At 35.2% G+C, this 20,667-nt stretch overlaps 1 protein-coding gene across 9 annotated transcripts in view; it reads right to left on the reverse strand.

The window, feature by feature from the left end:
- CASK (calcium/calmodulin dependent serine protein kinase) overlaps positions 1–20,667 on the reverse strand; it is a 365,515-nt gene that overhangs the window by 13,320 nt on the left and 331,528 nt on the right. For all 9 annotated transcript variants that reach the window (XM_016156554.2, XM_036226931.1, XM_016156547.2 and 6 more), the window contains 4 exons: positions 10,683–10,798; positions 4,470–4,550; positions 4,288–4,368; positions 1,483–1,685 (listed from right to left, as the gene is read on the reverse strand). In XM_016156554.2, the coding sequence (XP_016012040.1) occupies positions 1,483–1,685; positions 4,288–4,368; positions 4,470–4,550; positions 10,683–10,798 (481 nt within the window). The remainder of the gene's footprint in view (positions 1–1,482; positions 1,686–4,287; positions 4,369–4,469; positions 4,551–10,682; positions 10,799–20,667) is intronic.

The raw sequence follows: 20,667 nt of genomic DNA on the forward strand, positions 1-20,667 counted from the left end.
ACTGCTAGAGACATTACTACCAGCAGAAAACGACGTTCAGGTGAAGACCAGTGTGGAACCCAAGGAGAGGATGTCGAAGACCAGGACCAGGATTGAGACTTTGCCTCTAGCCACCCCTGGCCAGAAGATTTTTCCAATCCCTAGTAAGGAGGGATTAGTAGTTAAACAAAAATCAATCTGCGTTACACATCATATATTTAGCTCTATATAGGCCCAAGTTAATTGTTAAGTAAACTGTATAGTGTTCATCCTACTGGTGTTTCCTTCCCAGCCCCTTAACCAGATTCTGAGTTCAAGAAGCCCATCAGGTGCTGTGAAATGGAAATGGATGAACCCACTGGCCATAATGTTAGGATCTTGGAGTGGAGTAACTGAGCTGTCAGGCCGCAGGTCACACTGACCCTGGCTATGCAGATTCCATCCTCACTTTGGGGATGGCTACGGGACCAAGTCTCATAAAGTGGCCCTGAGCAAGGATCTTTCCTGCCTGGGATAGACAGGTAAGCCCCCTGATGAAATGGAGCCTGCTTGAGGGGAACTGGTCTACCATTTCAGTAGGTGGCATGCTGGTTCTAAGTGATAAGGAATTTTTGGTACAGATGGGTCTTAGAAATGGTAGGCCTGGGAGTCATGGGCCACACACAAGCCTCTCCTGTGACCTGCCCTGATGGTTACAACTCCCGAAACCTTCCCTTTGGGCTTTAAACCCTACTTCTGTTTAGTTTGTTCTCAGAGACGAAAAAATAGCTTGTCTGCCTTTTTGATGTACAGGACTTTGACTTTCTCCTTTTCAAGTTTAATAATTCCTATAGCTTCTAGTGTAGGACTCATCTACAAATCATCTAATCACCTCTGCATCTGGCTCTCTGAGTCTTCTCCAAGTTCTCCATATCCCTCTTAGTTTTAGCTCAGGGTCTGGTATTGTCTTCAGTAAAGAGATGGCAGAAGCTGACAACTACCATGGGGCTCCATCCTGGCTCCACTGGACACCTCGCACCCAGCCTTACTTATGCTTGCTTTCATAAAGCTAGTGCTGTGTTTCAGACTGAGGACCCAGGATCAAAGTTTTTCACCTAAGATTAACATAAGATGCTGGCAGAGGCTCTGATGGTCTAGCATGAACTAACTATACACAGAGAGGAAAGGTGGCTGTTGGGATAACAAAGTGCCAGAGTTTCATCCTGAGGTCAGATTATTGTAGGATTTCTGGCAGGCACAGACCCAATAAGGCACTTTATTGAGTACAATGAGACTCGTAAGATAATAGTCTCTTTTTCTTCAATACATGGTATATGCACTGAGTCCAATGATTAGTCAGTTTTCAGTCTAGACTATTAACTCCTGATGACCTTATTACTGATACTTTCCTGTAGTTTATTAAGTTATTATGTGACCCATGACGTTCTAATGGTATTTTGGATTTCAGAACCTGAGCTTAGCATGCAGGCAAGATGACGGGGGCTGGGTGTGGCTGGGAATTACCTGAGGCTCCACGTCCAGTATTGCAATCAGCCCCTGCTCGTGGATCTTCCGAATGGTCTCCAGTTTTGTCCCATACATCGCATCTTCATGGCTGCCATACTCCAAGTATTCATTATTAGAGATGTCTTGCATCATTTGGTCATGAGATACAAAGTAATAATTCTTTCCATTTTCTTCATCTTTCTTTGGAGGTCTGGTTGTATCTGCAAAGTCACATGTCAGGAGCGGTTTAAAAGTCTGAGCTTATAAGCCTATGTTCCCAATGGGCTTACCCAAACCCAATCTCTTCTTAAAAGCTACAGATTCTTTAGTATATGTCTCATGCCCTGTTCTCACTTCCAGTAGCTCTGTGGAAGTAAAATGTGGAAGTCATATTTATCTGTGTGACATCGGACCACAGGAGCTCGTTAGTTGTTTGGCTTGGTGAATCTTTCAGTGTTCAGATAAGATCTATTTCCCTCCTTCAGGAGTCACTGCAAGAAAAAGACACTAAATGACCCAAGATTAACATAACCCACTGTATACCTTAATGCAGTTAGACAGAAGGAAAAAAGAAAACTTAAAAAAAGGAAAACCACACACGTTTATTTAAATTTAAATAAATTAAAATTAAAATTTCAGTTCCTCTCACTGGCCATATTTCCAGGGTTCAGTAGCCACATGTGGCTAATGGCTACTGTACTGGACAGTGCAGATACTGAACACTGTCAGTATCAGAGAAAGTTCTATTGAATAGTGTATGTCTACAGCATCTTGCAAAAGGATGATGTTAGAATACAGAAAAAGACATGCCATATTAAAAACAAAATGGCTGCCAGATGTGGCCATAATAGTTAAGAAAGAGCTAAATTAGGAGTTGGCCTGCTGTCTGTTTTTATAAATAAAGTTCTATTAGAATACAGCCATGCCCATTTGTTTACATATTGTCTATGGCTAATTTCATGCTCCAGTGGCAGAGTTGAGTAGTTGTGAGAGAAACCATATGGCCCTCAAAGCCTCACATATTTACTATCTGGTCCTTTACAAAAAAGGTTTGCTGATCCCGACCTAAGAAAGTGTATACTAAAATATCTGCCAGCAAGTCCTAGTTCTGTGGGATACTAATAAGACCAGTATTCTGCAAAACACACTTCAGGAAATTTTTTCTAGAGAAGTCAGAAACATTGGTTTTAACATTCTTTTCTCCCATCTCCTTTCTTTTCCTTCTCTTTCCTTCTTTCCTCTCTTCTCTTTCTCCTCTCTCCTTCTTTTCTCCCTCCTTCTTTCCTCCCTTACTTCCATCCTTCCCTTCCTCTCTCCCTTTCTTTTCTTCCTTTCTCCCTTCCTCTTTTCTTTTCTTTCAGTTTCCTTTTTTCCTTCTTTGTCTCTCCTTCCTTGAGCAGCAAGGATAAATTTGTGCTACTCTTTGCTGTGCATGAGTCCAAATCCATGGGAAATTCTCCTTATTCTGCCCCAACTAGACTATTAGACTATTAGAACTGCCAAGTGCTATGGAAATCAAAATGTGGATATTTTAAAAAAGGACCTTTTCTCTAGGCACATGAAAGGCTAAAGAAATGGCATACTATGTGGAAGCTATCTTCCACCATCTATGTGGACACTATCTTCAGTCATCTCTGTATGTAAGCATATGATTTATACATACCTGGGGACAAATATTTCAGAGAATAGACATGACCAAGGTCAGCAACTATATGCTTTAAAACAAAGCTACTTAATATACATTTAATAACATGGAAATTCAATTGTTATGTGATTGAGAAGCAACTAAATGTTAGTTAAACTTGCCGTACTCATGATCTAGACATAAGAAGAATTAAAAGGACATTTTTTAGTGTTTTATTAGAAAACCCCGGTGGCACCAGTTGAAACAATATTTGATAAATTTATTTTTTGGGTGTAAATCAGACAGTGTTCTAGGATGAAGGTGATCTTATGAAGCCTCATGGTTTTCTGGGGTGTCAAGGAAACAGTAAGTGGTGTTAACATGGCCTCAGGAAGGTATGGAAGGCTCTACAGGACAGAACCAATCTTCACATTTTCTCCTGATGCTCTTAAAACTCATTCTCCTTGAATTCTTCTCATCCAGAACAAACCTCTAACTGCTGGGAAGCTTTGGGATTCAAAATTTAAACTCTGTAGTAGTAATAATAACAAAATGATAGTGATAAGATTTATCTAGTATCTGCTAAGTGCTTCAAATAATCTCAAATTCTCTTTATATCTCTAGAATTACTTCATTTTTATGGTTGAGGAAACAAAGAGGGCAAGAAGTTAAGGATAAGACAGAAAATAAGGAAAATAAAAATATTACGGATTTAAAGTTTTTTATAATAAAGAATTAATAGCACATTGACTGGATTTTTGAAGTGATAAAAGTCATCAATTTAGGTATTGAGTAAGGAAGACATTGTTACATAAAAAAAAACTATTCTATCATTAAAACCTATTTTTCTGAAGAATAATTAATCTGAGTAATGTTTGTGACATACTGTTGGAAAAATCAGGTTACAAACAAAATGGATGAGCCCAATTTTGTTTTAAAACAACAACAATGATAAATACACAGTGCACATATTTGCACTAAGAGAAGTTTGAAAGGGTATACAATAAAATATCTATAGCATTATTACTGGGGGAGTAGGGTTGGGATTATTAACTTATTTTCTTCTTTGTTCTTTTTTTGGATCTTCCAAATTTCCTGTAATGAACAGTTATTACTTATGTAATCAGAAAAAAAGTAAATTACAATATTAAAAAAGTACTAGAAAAAAGATAATTAAAAGAGAGTGAGACATGACTTACGTGGAATAGGGTATGCAAATCGGTCTGGGTGCTTTGTGATGAGAGTATTTTTTATGTGTCTTCTCCCAACACCATGCGCACCTATGTCATTTTTTAAAAAGAGAGTTAAAATTGACAACTGTTAATAATATTCACAAAATGTTTTGAAGATGAGAATAAGAAAGTCACACAATCAAACTTACCTAATAAGACTAGTGTTTTCCTTTTGAATGCTGGCAGTTTTACTACTTCTTCATATGTAACAAGATCTAATTGATCAAACACTAAAATGCAAAGATTTAGGAAAAGGTAAATTTACAGAAGGAATATTTCATGTATGTAAATTATAATTTTACCGGCAAAACTAAAGTAATAGTAAAAGCATGTCTTAAAAAAATATAAATCCAACTTATAGTATGTTTAAGTCATATAATCTTTCAGGAGAATATTTCATTTTTAAGCCCATGAAAATGCACTTTAGACTGGGGCATCCAAAGATACATTGAGCACATGCATAAAAGTCCAATTCTAAAAGATACTGCATATCTTTTCATGCAGTATACAACAAATCATATGAATTCATTCAAAACCACATGCTGTTTAGAGTTTTGCAATTCTAAGAAATTGGCAATACTAAAAAAGAAAAACATCTGCAGACAGTGACCAACATGAATATAGCATGAATGCAACTATAAAGTTAACCAAGAAAGAGTCCAGCTAGATTATTTCTAGGGATGGATGAGAGACGCATAGACAGCTTCTCTTTAACTTCAACTTTCAACAGAGTTGCCTCAGGTAGCATGCCAGATTCTTTCAAAGTCAAGTTCTGTAACTATGATTTCATAAGCTTTAGAAATGAGCATATCACAGGTATACTGTAACTCAGCTATCGATGGAAAGTCTTGGGAATGTAGGGGTACATGCTTCCCTGGGCCCCAAACTCTGTCAGTCTGTGTGCAGTAAATCAGTATCAACAGAATGGAAAGAAGCATGAAGCAGAGCCTGAGCTTGGAAACTTTTGCAAAAGGGAGTTCTCTAATCATCATAGACTGAGAAGAAATACTTTAAAGATATTTTTTGGAAACCTGCCTCTTAACAAAACTACTACAAAGAATTTTCTGAGAGGATGATCATTCCTGCTGAAGTTCAAGGTAGTTCAATTCTCACACACGTTTGAAAAATCTCACAAGAAGGCTAAAAACATGCATCTATGTTTCCTGTAATATTTTTTCTGCGTGGTAATACCCAAATGTTGTCAGGCGCATACTGAAATTTCTTTTTTAAAAAAATATGGAATAAACTCTGAATTTTAGAGGGGTTGAAATATATTTAATAGAATAGATTCCCTGTTGTAATAAAGGAATCTGGGGGTGCTTCAGTCAATCATTAAGAGAAGCTTCTATTCTCTGGAACAATATGGCCAAATAATTCTGAATATTGACTCAGTCCTTAACATTTGTGATCTTCCCAGCAGCAAAGAATCTTAAAATGCAAAATAGAACACTCTGAAATGCAATAGATCAGAAACAAACAAATAAACAAAAGTATCATTCCCAAAATATTAAGAAAAAGAAATAGAATATGTTAAAATAAGGGTTAGTGCATGTTAATGGGTATTTATGCATTTTTCTTTTGATAACTTGATTGCATAAAAGTTGACTGAAAGTCTTTAAAGTATATTCTCTAGCAACAGCTAAAATCCAAGAAGTGCTTTCTGTGCTTAGAATGGTAGACTTAAAAAATCAAAATGAACAGGAGGTTCTCTGTGTAGAAGAGCTATCTAGTCATGCTGCAGTGGTAATGGAGTAAATGAGAGTTGCAAAAATAAAAGCAGGAGTGCTTACAGCATTGATTTTTATACATATTGCCCTCGGAGTGATATTTCCATCAAGAAAAAGTATGTTTATGAAAGAGATCATCAACAAGCTGATATATTTTAATATATAAAAATAATTGAGCATCTCACAAAAGAGAAGATGATGATGATACAAGCTTTCTGAATCGTATACACACTCCTCTCCCTCTATAGAGCCCTAACTGCAACCCTACTGAATTAAGACTTGTCATTTTTTAAAAAATACATAAGAATGAGTTAGATATCAACCATCAGTGCCACAAACAAATGAACAGATATGTTACGAGTCTATATTTTAACCATAAATGAGTAGCATGAAGAGGTTACACTGGTCTAAATGAAATCATCACATGGTCATAGGATTGAGAAACAATAAAAAAGGATATTATAAAATAAGACATACAAGGAATATAAGGAGAACACTTTTAAAGACTGGACTTTTAAAGGTTTTAAGATGTTTACTGATTAAAAAAAAGGACTTAATGAGAGGAAACCATCAAAAACAAAGAGGCATAGTCACTCAACAGGTTACTTACATGCACAGAGGCCATTGGGAGTAAGACAGCATGAAAAATGTACAGGGGTCATTGAAATATGGCTTTTAATATATTAGTGAAATAAAAGTATAATATGCACAAAGAAACTTTACCATGCAATATTATAAACATGAGGCAAATAAATCACATTAAAAAACAAACTCATTTTCATAAAAGTTTAACAATATCCTCATATAAAAGCCAGTGGGTTTTACATACTAGCATACACATAGAAATTTTGTCTGGGACTAGCTACAAGAAACCTTTTTTCACAGTATGTAGGTGTAGAAGCCTTTTGTTTTTCATTTTGTACCTTCCTGTACTGTTTGCAATTTCTAATCATGTGTACCTACTACTTTTACTGTTTAAAAAAGAAAAAAACACCCACAGGGCATTGAGATTACGGGCCACATTTTGTTGTCTTTAGAGTTCTCTGTATTAAAGAAAAAAGTCTATATCTTTTTAAAGTCAACAGTACTAATTCGTGGCATTAAGCATAATGGTATTATAGAAATCCTCTATGTTCATATGGATATATGCAAGTAGGGTGTCTCGAGATATTTAGATACCTCTGCTCAGGGCTCTAACATTGAGAAACTGGATTAATGAATACTTTTTTCTCTAAAGTTTACATTAGCAACTTGATCTTAAACTAATTTTGGAAGTCCTAGGGCTGAGGAATCCCAATGCCTTGAGAGTATAGTTCTTCTAGCAGCAAGATAATGCTTTTCCCATCAAATTCATGTGGCTAAAAACTTTTATGCATTGCAGAAAATGTATTTTCTGTAAATACTACACACACCATAATCAAATCTATTCCCAAGGCTTCAGAAATACTGTCTGGCATGGTTTGCTCATATTATCTTGATTTCCTGGTAAGCTACTCAATATTCATGAAACTTTTAAATATTTAGGTAACTACTTTCTAGTGGAATTTTTTCATAAACAGGCCTTTAACATTGATTCCTTGTCTCAGTTTTGAAAAACTAAAAGTATCTTCAAATACTGTGCAACCGCCAATAAGAAAAGACACTGCACACTAGCAACACTGGGCTGAGTGCACGTGCAAATGCCTGCAGAGGCCAGGCAGCTAATGTGTTGGAATGAGTGGGCCAGGTACAGGAATGGAGCAGTAGGGACAATGGGTCCTAGAGAATGAGTGTTCAATTCTAAAGGGGCATCAGCAGCCCAGAGTTGCTAAGGGAGAACAGCTGATAAAATACTTGACTTCCCTTGCTGACAATTTCATCTCTTATAAAGATAATCACTAAGCAATGGTTCTGGATTTAACAATGAAGAAAATAGAAGAGCTGGTTGGTGAAGGGGAAGAAACTTCAAGAGATGGTGACAGAAAGGCCTTGCCAGGCAGCATACTTCAAAAAGTCCAGGAAAATAGTTGGGCATTTTTTCCTGACCAGAAAAACTAATAGGAGAGCTCATGAGTGATGACTTTGTGGGGGAGGGAGCCCTAACAATGACATTCTGATGAGATAATTACAAACAAGCCTAAAGGCAAGTTCTACAAGAAACTTGAGTGGCTCTGCAAGGACCTTCTAAGCTTAGACTTGCTATCAAAGACTATAGAAAGAGGGTCTTATACTCGATGACAAATCTTGTGCGAGAGGGAACTGTAAACACAATAAGGAAGAACCTGAGGCCCAGAAGACTGCTGCTTAGGAACATGCTGAAGATAACAAAAAAGTGGTGTTGGTGGGTCTCCCCCAACTTCCTAGTTCTAAGTTTACAAGAACTTAGACAGGTCTATGGTTTTGGAAAGGAGGTATAATGTCAAAAGAGAAGAAGCAATTATATTTTATCCCTATGAGGTTCCTGCCTTCTTTATCAAGGGTGATACCTTTCAAACTTGATAGGCAATGTTTACCAGAGCTCAAGTCTGAGATAAGGGACAGTGAATGAGTACTTGGCTTCATTAAATGATACTCATTTGTCAAGGCCAGTGATGAAAGAATCTGAGACCCACAGAATTTTGGATTAGAAAAGATATCTTTGATTGACTAAGCAATCCCCTCATTCTGAGGCACACAGAAGCCAAGTGATTTGTGCAAGTTGCTGGGTTACTCAGGTATGCTAATCCATGGTTCTTTCTCAGGTCGGGTATTAAGCTTATGGGTGCATTTGCAGGACCATTGAGCATCACCTGTGATGAGTCAGGAGAAGGGGAACGATGGAAGATCAGTGATGCCCCAGCAGTCAAAGCATGGAAAAAGGGGACTGTGGAAAAGAGTAGCTGCCAGATTGAATGTTGATTCTTTGGCAAAATTCTTGATAGCTAAATTCTTGATAGTGAATGATTCAATGGATTCTTTGTTAGAATTTAGAGGTTATAGTTTTTCAATCAATTGGATTTGTATTTTTCGTCACAGCTGAATTAATTAAAGAATATTGGCAAGTTGAATACTCACGTCTACATGTCTTCCATTAGTATAGTATAAAGTTAATGATAAATTGACAGCCTCAACTGGTCATTTCTTTGCTTTTCTAGGTTTAAATTAATTTTAATGCTATCTATCTATATTATTTAAAATTATTGTCAAAATTACAAAGATATATATAAATGTCAACACATCTTGTGAGCCTGTTTGAAGCAGATGGAATTAAGGTGACTATGGAGCCTTGGCAACAACCATTCACATTCTGTGTTAAACATCATTTGCTGACACTACAGTGAATTTCTTCAAATAGCACTCCTTGAGCATTTACAATTAATAGTTACTAAATTATGTCTAATTTGCGTTAAATATTTCTTCCCTTTATAAAACAAACAAAGAAAGAAAGCCATTATTGAACTCGTGGTACATAATCAGAAATGCTATAATTTATTGGAAATAAGAATGTGGTACAATGCAGCTAATGTGAAAGGACAGAGTCTTCATTTAACTGAACCATTTAAAATTAATGCATATGGCCACTCACATTCATTCCACATTATACAGAACTTCAAAATGTTACTTTTACTCTCTGAATAAGAAATGAACCATTCAGAGTTTCTAAATAATTTTTCCTAGTGAGTGCTAGTAACATATGTTAATAATATTCTACAGAGAAATGCATTTCACATTTGTCAGAAACATTATACTATCAAATTGAGTATGCATTATTAAGTATTCACTTGTTTTTTTTTTGCCATGTGTTTGATTTTTGGAGTTATTTCTGAAACCTTGGGAACTAATCTACTGCCAATGTTGCGACTTGCAATTCCTCAGAAAACATTCCTTATAAAAGGAGTCATATTAAGACGTAATTGAAAATAAGTAAATACCGCTCTGTATATTATCATGCATTCTTTAACTCAAGTTACATCCTGTGAGTCTTCTGGGAATTCTACTGCAATAACAGGTCATGTTTTTTGATATTCATTTCAGTGTTTACCAAACAAGTGAATATTTGTCTTAAGTTGATGCAAGCTTCCATAGAGACAAATATACCATGAAGGGAAGGCCAAGATAACGCTCTTGGTCTTTTAGAAGCCAGGAAAATACCATGAGGGAAGAAGACTAGTCACAGAAACTGACTAAATCAAGTTCTTATCCGATGTCATCTGTGCTCTTTCAAACCAATCATGGAACCATTTGCAGCACAGCTCTCTATTAAGAGAGCACCTTTGCCCTCTGAAATGTGTCCTAGGGCCAAGTCCAAGGACCAGAGAGGAGCCAGGAGCAAGGATATTTGCTCAAGACCATTCTCAGCAAGGAGATAAGAATCTTGGTGACCAAGCAAATTCTCAAACACTCATTTCTCAGGGGAGGACTTAAGGTACTGGGTTCTTTTCATTCCAGAAAATACTATTTCCAAATAGCATTTTCCTCCTATAAAGTATAGCTTTGTAAAATATCTGGCAAATAATCATAATTGAAGGAAAGCATTTCTGAACGTTTGTATAAGCTGATGAAGACCTCATATGGTGGAATTTTTGGATAAATTTCGAAGATGGAATTGAGATGTGACATCTATTTCCATTTTTTAGACTTGAAACCAGCCTCAGTGACAGTTGTACTTTTCCCTACCTGCATTGTGCTTTGCCAAATATTTATCTTTGTACTGCTTCTTTTTCTTGCCAAACCAAGTACAGCTGGCCTGCTGCTCCTGTTTGGTCTTCTCCATGGCAATGCAAGCTACTCGCCTAGTATACAAAGAAAGAGAGAAAAAAATTAATGTATGTTTTATGTTGATAAAAGAGAAAAATCACTCATTTGAATAGTTTACATGAACCTGCATGAACATTCTCCTCATTAGTTTTCAAGTCATTGAGATAAAGGTTTTTCTTGGCCTTCATGACAATTTCCTAGAAATGTTTTAAAAGAACTGGCTTATAATAAAATGATGTGTTCCTTGAGCATATACTAACTGATAACACAGATGAGAACCCTAGATATATGGTCATGACATGTAGTGGAAAGAACATGGGATTTTGAGTTGAGACAGATCTGGTCTGAATTCTGGCTCTATCATTTATTAGCTTTTATTGATTTATTGTTAGGTGCTTTTCTGGGAAATTTACATGTATTAACTCATTTAGTCTTTCTAAACATATGAAATTGCATCACTGCTTTGGAGATGAGAAGATTGAAGGACTGAGAGATTAAGTAATTTGCCACAAGTCACACAGCTAAGAAATATGAAAGTGAGAGCAGTCTTGTACCAGAGCCCATGCTCTTAGCCAGAACATTGTATTGGCAAGAAAAAATGCTAACAATGTCTCTAGAACAGTGGGAGGCACAGTAGATGCTTAATAAATGGTAGTACTACTATATGGCAATTCTAGTCTAAGATAGAAAAATAATGTTATGATTAAATCCACAGGTAGAATTACAATAAGAAAATTATAATTTTGTTTCACATGATTATAATATTCAGCATCTGTAACATATGCATAAATATTGCTAAAAAGTTGCTCTCATAGATTTAGTCTAAGCAAATAATTGTGTGATACTGCCATAGAAGGTTTTGCTTAATTATTTTGCTTGGGGACCAACCAGGGGTCCCCTAGTGAGCCACATATAAGGAGACTCTAAAATCACTATCAGAATGCAATATAATGCTATTGAAAATGACAAGTTGTTTTACAATGAGGTTGTACTGATTTAAACTCCAACTAGCAACAGATTAGAATCCCTTCCTTGGCAATACTTGGTATTATCATTCTTTAATTTTAACCATTATAGTGGGCAAGTAATGGAATAATACTGTGTTTTGAGTTTGCATTTCACTGATTACTGAGATTGAACACCTTCTCATGTTTATTGGCTATTGGCTTTCTCCTTTTGTAAAGTACCTGTTTAAGTCTTTTGACTATTTTTCTATCCAGTTGTCTTTGTCTTATTGATTTGTAGGAATTCTTTATATGGCCTAGTTATTACACCTTTGTTAGTTATACATATTGCAGATATCTTCTTCTACTTTGTGGCTTGCGTTTTTTGCTCTTGTATGGTATCCTTTGATGAATATAACTTATTAGTTTTAATTTAATCAAATTTAGCAATCTTTTCTTTTATAGGAAGTATTTTTGATATCTCATTTAAGAAACCCTTCTTTGGTGAGATAAAGAGCTCCAAGACAGAGAAAAGCTTAAGGAATTAATCATCAAAAAGTCAGTATTGCAAGAATGTTAAAGGAACTTCTGTAAAAAAAAATAGAAAAAACAGATACGAATAATAAAACGGCAGTAACTATGTACCTATCAGTAATCACTTTAAATGTAAATGAATTAAATGCTCCAATCAAAAGACAGGGTAGCTGATGGATAAGAAAACAAGACCCATATGTTGTCTACAAGAGACTCACTTCAGATCAAATGACACTCACAGACTGAAAGTAAAGAGATGGAAGAAAGATATTTTACGCAAATGGAAATGAAAAAAAAAGGTCTGAGTAGCAATACTTATATCAGACAAAATAGACTTTAAAGCAAAGCCTTTAATAAGAGACAAAGAAGTGCATTACATAATGATAAAGTCATCAATAAATCAAGAGGACATAACCCGAGTAAACATATACGCACCCAACATAGGAGCACCTACATACATAAAGCAATTATTGACTGACATAAAAGTAGAGTTCAACAGTAATACACTCATAGTAGGAGGCTATAACACCCCAATGACATCAATGGACAGATCTCCCAGGCAAAGAATCAACAAGGAAACAGTGACACTGCCTAAAAAACATACTAGACCAGATGGATTTAACAGATATTTTTCGAGCATATCATCCCAAAGCAGCAAAATATACATTCTTCTCAACTGCACATGGAATATTTTCCAGGACAGACCACATGATAGGACATAAAACAAGTCTCAATAAATTTAAGAAGACTGAAATCACATCAACTGTCTTCTCCGATCACAATTGTATGAAATTAGACAACAACCACAAGGAAAAATCTGGAAAATACACAAACATATGGAGGCTAAATAGCATGCTACTAAACAATAAATGGGTTATTAATGAGGTCAAGGAAAAAATCAAAACATACCTAGAGACAAATGAAAATGAAAACACAATGACTCAAAATGGGACACAGCAAAAGCAGTCCTAAGATGGAAATTCATAGCATTATAGGCTTACCTCAAGAAACAAGAAAAAACTCAAACCATCTAATCTTACACTTAAAAGAACTAGAAGAAGAACAGCAAATAAAGCCTAAAGTGAGTAGAAGGAAGGAAACAATAAAGATCAGAGTGGAAATAAATGAAATAGAATCTAGACAAACAATACAAAAGATTAATGAAATGAAGAACTGGTTCTTTGAAAGGATAAACAAAATTGAAAAACCCTTAACCAGACTCATCAAGGAAAAAAGAGAGAGGACTCAAATAAATAAAATCAGAAATGAAAGAGAAATGGACTTCATAGAAAACAAAGAAAATATAAGCAATTGTACGTCAACAAATTGGACAATCTGGAAGAAACGGATACATTCCTAGAAACAGACAATCTCCCAAGACCGAGTTAAGAAGAAACAAAAAAACTGAACCAGCCAATTACCACCAATGAAATCAAATCAGTAATCAAAAATATCCCAAGAATCCAAAGTCCTGGACCAGATGGCTTCATAGGCAAATTTTACCAAATGTCAGAAGAAAAATTAACACATATTCTTGTCAAACTATTCCAAAAAATTCAAGAAGACGGAAGGCTTCCTAACTCCTTTTATAAGGCCACCATTACCTTGATTCCCAAACCAGACAAAGACATTACAAAAAAAGAAAATTATAGGCTGATATCTCTTATGAACACTGAGGTAAAAATCCTCAAAAAAATATTAGCAAACCGAATTCAGCAATACATTAAAAAAATTATACACCACGATCGAGATGGATTTATTCCTGGGATTCAAAGTCGGTACAATATCTGTAAATCAATTAATGTGATATACTACATTAACAAATCAAAAGATAAAAACCATATGATCATATCAATAGATGTAGAAAAAGTGTTTGACAAAATCCAGCATCCATTTATGATAAAAACCCTCAGCAAAGTGGGAATAGAGGGAACATACCTCAACATAATAAAAGCCATATATGACAAACCTACAGCTAACATCTTACTCAATGGGGAAAGGCTAAAGCATTTTCCTTAATATCAGGAACAAGACAAGGATGCCCACTTTCACTACTCCTCTTTAACACTGTATTGGAAGTCTTAGCCACAGCAATCAGAAAAGAGAAAGAAATAAAAGGTATCAAGATTGGAAAGGAAAAAGTAAAACTCTTGTTATTTGCAGATGACATGATACTGTATATAGAGGACCCTAAAGATTCCACCAACAAACTGTTAGAACTGATCAATGAACTCAGTAAAGAAGTCAGTGTCATTTTTATATACCAATAATGAACTTTCAGAAAGAGAAATTAAGAAAACAATCCCATTTATAATGGCATCAAAAACAATACAATACCTGGGAATCAAATAAGCCAAGAAGGTAAAAGACCTGTTCTCAGAAAATTATAAGTCATTGAAAAAAGAAATTGAAGAAGATATAAAAAAATGGAAGCATATACTGTGCTCATGAGTAGGAAGAATCCATATCATTAAAATGGCCATACTACCCAAAGCAATCTATAGATTCAATGCAATGCTTATCAAAATATCAATGGTATTTTTCACAGAACTAGAAAAAATAATCCTAAAATTTATATGGAATCAGAAAAGATTCCAAATAGCCATAGCAATCTTGATAAAGAAGAATAAAGTTGGAAGTAATGACTATCTGATATCAAACTATACCAAAAGGCTACAGTAATCAAAAGAGTATGGTACCAGCATAAAAACAGATACATTGATCAATGGAACAGAATAGAGAACTCAGAAATAAATGCATGCCTACATGCTCAATTAATATATGATAAAGGAGGCAAGAATATACAATGGGGTAAAGACGTCTCTTCAATAAATGATGCTGGGAGAATTGGACAGATTCATGCCAAAAAAAAAAAGAAACTGGATCGCCTTTTTATGCCATATACAAGAATAAACTCAAAATGGATTAAAGACTTAAATGTAAAAACCGAAACCATAAAACTTCTAGAAGAAAACTTAGGCGGTAATCTCTCTGATATTGCTACTAGTAATTTATTTTCAGATGTATCTCCTTAGGCAAGGAAACAAAAGAAAAAATAAACAAATGGGACTACATTAAACTAAAAAAGTTTTTGCACAGCAAAGGAAACCATCAACAAAATGAAAAGACAACTGACTGAATGGGAAAAGATATTCGTTTATGATACATCTGATAAGAAGTTAATACCCAAAATATATAAACAAGTCATACAACTCAATAACAAAAAAACCAAACAATCAATTAAAAAATGGGCAGAAGACCTGAGCAGATATTTCTCCAAAGAGGACATACAGATGGACAATAGACATATGAAAAGATGCTCAAGGTCACTAATCATCAGAGAAATGCAAATGAAAACCACAATGAAATATCACCTTACACCTGTCAGAATGGCTGTCATCAATAAATCAATGAACAACAGGTGTTGGTGAGGATTTGGAGAGAAGGGAACCCTCATACACTGTTGGTAGGATTGCAAATTGGTACAGCCACTATGGAAAAACAGTCTGGAGGTTTCTCAAAAAGTTAAAAATGGATATACCTTTTGACCCAGCAATTTCACTGCTGGGTATTTATCCAAAATAAATAATAATTCGTAAAGATCTATGCACCTCTATGTTCATGGCAGTACAATTTATAATAGCCAAGATATGGAAGCAACCTACATGCCCATCAACAGGTGATTGGATAAGAAGTTATGGTTCATATATACAATGGAATATTTTCAGTCATTAAAAAAATGAAATCCTATTTGCAACAACATGAGCAGACCTAGAGGTTATTATGCTGAGTGAAATAAGTCAGACAGAGAAAGATAAATACCATATGATTTTGCTTATATGTGAAATCTAAGGAGCAAAGAGAACAAACTTATCAAAAACAGACTCACAACTATAGAGAACAATCTGGTGATGGCCAGAAGAAAAAGGGGTTAGGGGACTGAGAGGAAGGGGTGAAGAATTTAAGAAGTACAAATTAGTAGTTGTTAGATGGTCCCAGGGATGGGCAGCATGGCATAGGCATTACATTAAATTACATTACATTAATATAATGGCTAGGTGTTGAGGCAGAGGAGAGAAAGAACAATTAGGGGGATTGTTTTACAAACTATTTCAATGTCAAACCAATGTACTGTATATTCGAAATTAATAAAATTTTTTAAAAAAGAAATCCTTCTTTGTCCCTGAAGATATACTCCAATATTACTTTCTCAAGGGTTTATAGTTTTGTCTTCCACATTTTGGGTTTTAATACACTGGAACTGATTTTTATATATGGTGTGAAGTTAGGGGTTGATTTTATTTCTTTTGTCCCTAATGAATATCCAATTGTCCCAGCATGACTTATGGAAAAGTCTATCCGTTCCTTACTAGTGACTATGTATGGGAGTGTTTTGGTGTTCTCTTCACTTGGTCTATTTGAGCATCTCTGTTCCAATACATTATGTTAATTACTACAGCTTTATAATAAGTCTTGGTATCAGGTGGAGTAAGGCTTCCCTTCTTATTCCTCTAAAAAGAGCATCTTGTGTGCATTTCCATGAAAACTTTAAAATTAGCTTGTTAATTTCAAAATGATTGGGATTGCACTGAATCTATGAATCCCGGAGGAACAGACATCTTTAGAATATTGAGTCTTCTAGTCTATGAATATGGAATTTCTCTCCATTTATTTAGGTCTTCTTTAATGTCTCAAAAATTTTATAATTTATCCTGTGTCTTGAACATCTTTGTTAGATTAGTTCCTAAGTTGTTCATTATAAACAAAAGGTATACAAATGGCATTTAAATTTTTTTTGTAATATTGAAAATTCAAACATGTACAGGAGTAGAGAATAGTTGTAATGAACTCCAAATACCTAAAACTAAGTTTCAACATTTATTAACTTATGGCTTACTTTTTTTTTTATTCACAACCTACCCACCACAGATGATTCTGAAACAAATCTGTTTGTATCATTTCTTCCATAAATATTCTTAAATTTCCTTTAAATCTATAGGTTCTCACTCCTTCCCTCTCTTCTTTTCTTGCAATTTATTTGTTGCAGAAACTGGTTGCTTGTCCTGTAGTTTCAAGTCTGGATTTTTCTGATTTTGTCTTTTGTATTTCCTGCAAATAGGTAATTAGATCTAGAGCCCCAATCAATTTTAAGTTTTATATTTTTTGCAAGATGACTTTATAGTATTATGCTTTTGCAGGTGGTGTTATGTATGGTACGTTAAAATATTTGTTTTGTTTGTTGCTGGTAAATAGGAATATAATTGATTTTTGTATATTGATTTTATATCAGCCATCTTGTTAAACTCTCATATCATCTAATTGTTTATGTATAGATTCCTTTGAATTACTACACACAGAATCGTAACACCTGCAATATTTTTTTCCTTTCCAATAATGTTTGCTGTAGGTTTACCGTGGATGCTCTGAATCAAATTAAAGAGGTCCCCTTCAATTCAGTTTGTGAGAGTTTTAATCATGAGTGAATGTTGAATTTTATCAAATGCTTTTTCTGCATCTATTGATATGACCAGGTGGATTTTCTTCCTTAGTCTTTTAATATGGTGGATTGGGTTGTGTGGTTTTCAAATGTTGAATCAACTATGTATTCCCAGTATAAACTCTATTGGGTCAAAAAGTATAATTTTTTTATATGTTGTTGGATTCAATTTGCTAATATTTTGATGAGAATTTTAATTTCTATGTTCATGAGGGATACTGGTCTGTAGTTTTCTTTTTTTAAAAAAAATTTTATTTCATTAGTTTGAAGTATACAGTATTATAAGTCATTGTAGCTTTCTTTTCTTGAATTGCCTTTATTTAATTTTGTAATTAGGGAATGTGGGCATCATAAAATTAGTTGGAAAGTGTTCTCTTCTGTTTTCTTGAAGAGACTGTCTTCCACAGGTCTTACTCTCTCTTGTTCATTCATGGCTTTATTATTTATTTAGTTATTTATTTTTGGTTAGGAGAATGACGTTTTTTGGTAAACACTGGATTCTCAGCAACAGAATCAAGGTCACTCTCCATATATTATGCAAGTGGCACACAGAGGAGGCTGATGAACCCTTTGCTTTGGGTATTCTAGTACAAACCAATATACGCTGTTAGTCATAACTACAGCTTCTGTGAGGCACAGGGTATTTGGAAACAAATAGAACTGAGAAATTTTTGACAGGTTAAGAGACAAAATCCTGACCTTGTGAAGCTTATGTGATAATCTACAGAATATCTAATAATAAATGTTTTTAAGCTTAAAAAAATAAAAACAAAAAGTTCCCAGTAAAAATTGGTGGAGTGGCCATATGTGGTGTAATGATAAAAAACCAAACAAACAGATTTTAACCAGCCACTCAAGAATTGAATATCATTTCTTTTAGCTCAGCAAGTGGAGGGAAATAGTGTTAGGGTTTAGGTCAACCTGGATGGAAATTTCAGACAAGTTTAACATTTTATTGCTGAGGCAGGGGACCCTTTCTTGATTTGGCAACTCAAAAATATCAAAGGACTAGAATGATGAGCCTTGTCAAGCAAGATGAAATTTAACAAGGATAAATAAGGTAGCATTTGAGTCCCCCAAAACTGACTTCTCATCTACAGGATGTGAAAAATGTCAGTTGGTCGTAACATATTTGAACAAAAGCTTCTGGGTCTGGCTGACAGTATTATTTCAAATTTTTCTCATTAGTATTGCATGTCCACCAACATTCTAGAGACCGGTTCAGTTTTCCAACAGGGACTCTGCTCCTTCCCCTCAGCCAGAAATGCCTTCCTGTACCCGCAAAGTCCTACTCAGGTCTCAAGACACATACTGTCCAGTGGGCCTCTTCCTCACCATCCCAGTTAGATTTCCTTTCTCTTGCTTCAGTTTTTGCAACTTTATTGAGCTCAGTTTTTTTTTGCAACAAACTGAATATATTAAAGTGTACAATTTCATCAGTTTTGATATATCGCATGATAAGATATATCACCCTACGAATTTCCTTAGCCCCACTGTAATCTCTCTCTCCCTCCTTTGGCCCCTAGGCAACCACTGTCACTATACATTAGTTTTGCATTTTATGGAGTTTCATGTAAATGCAATCATATAGTACATTCTCTTTTTTCCCTGGAAACTCAGCATGACAACTTTGAATTTCATCCTTATTGTTGTGTGTATCAATAGTTCATTCCTTTTAACTACTTAATAGCACCCCATTGTATGGATATGACATCATTTGTTTATCCATTTACCTGTTGATGAAATTTTTTAAAAATTTAGCCATTTTAATAGGTCCGTGGCCACTGAGTTTTTATTGCTGCATTTTTTCTTGCAAGTTCCTTTCGGTTCTTTTTCAAATCTGCTATGCCATTAAAATTTCTCTGTTCTCTTACTATGTTTTTCAAGTCTTATTATCGATTTTTAAAAACCTGCTAATAAGCACAGTTGTTTAAAAACCTTTTCTCCTAATTCCAATATATGAAGAGCATTTGGGTTTGTTTCTGCTGTCCTTTCAGTTGGGCTTCTCTTTGTTAGGTCTCACTTGTTTCCTCATGTGCTTGGTTATTTTGACTGGCTGGTCCTTGCCCTTGAAAAAGTTTATGTGGGGAATTAGGAAGAGCTCTAAGATGAGGCCTAAGATAAAAGTGTTCTTCTTCAGAGATTTTCTTTTTGTTTCTAACAGATATTTGGAATTACTAGTAAAAGAGAGACCTCAAATCAAGTGCATGGCTGGAGTTTCCCTGGCTGTCCTAGGCTATGTGTACCTTGGTGCAAAGCCATTCAAGGCGGACCAGTAGCTGCAATTTTTTTCAGGGGAACTCTGTCATCCTTTTACTCTTGCCTTTTGCTTTGTTCAGTCACAAGGCAGCCTTCTCTATGGTACCCTGGTCCTGAAGGACAATAAGGGCATGCTCATCTGCTTGCTCTTAACCTGTGGTTATAGCCTTTTGCAGTCTTAACAATGTGGGAAGGGTCTCCTAACAGACCCCCTCCTGTACTTGTACCGGCCTTGGGTCTTAACCTTAATCCTTTGGCAGAGAAGTTTTTAGTACTACAAATGTCCTCCTGGTTAAATGGGCCAATTTGGTGCTATAATTTTTATTGCTCTGATTAATGGTTTTCATATAAAAAAATGGTCACTGAGTTCTCCTATACCTTTTTAGCTACTCAATGTTTTTAAGGTAATTTTCAAAAACATATTTTCTGCAGCATTCTTCATTTTATTCAGCAGGAGGATTGATTCAAATAACCTAGTCTACCATTACAGGAAATAGGAAGCAAATTTGCTTTTTCCACTGCCATTTCTCAGGATTGCTCCAGAGGACTCGGGAGTTCTAGGCATTGGTGAAATATGATTTATACACTTGATCTGAGTGGGAAGAAGAGGTCTGGAATCTACATAATTATTTTCAGTAAAAGCTCATCCATCATATATGGCAACATTCAA

Source organism: Rousettus aegyptiacus, unplaced genomic scaffold (genome assembly GCF_014176215.1).
Source record: "Rousettus aegyptiacus isolate mRouAeg1 unplaced genomic scaffold, mRouAeg1.p scaffold_m13_p_9, whole genome shotgun sequence".
Lineage (NCBI taxonomy): Eukaryota > Metazoa > Chordata > Mammalia > Chiroptera > Pteropodidae > Rousettus > Rousettus aegyptiacus.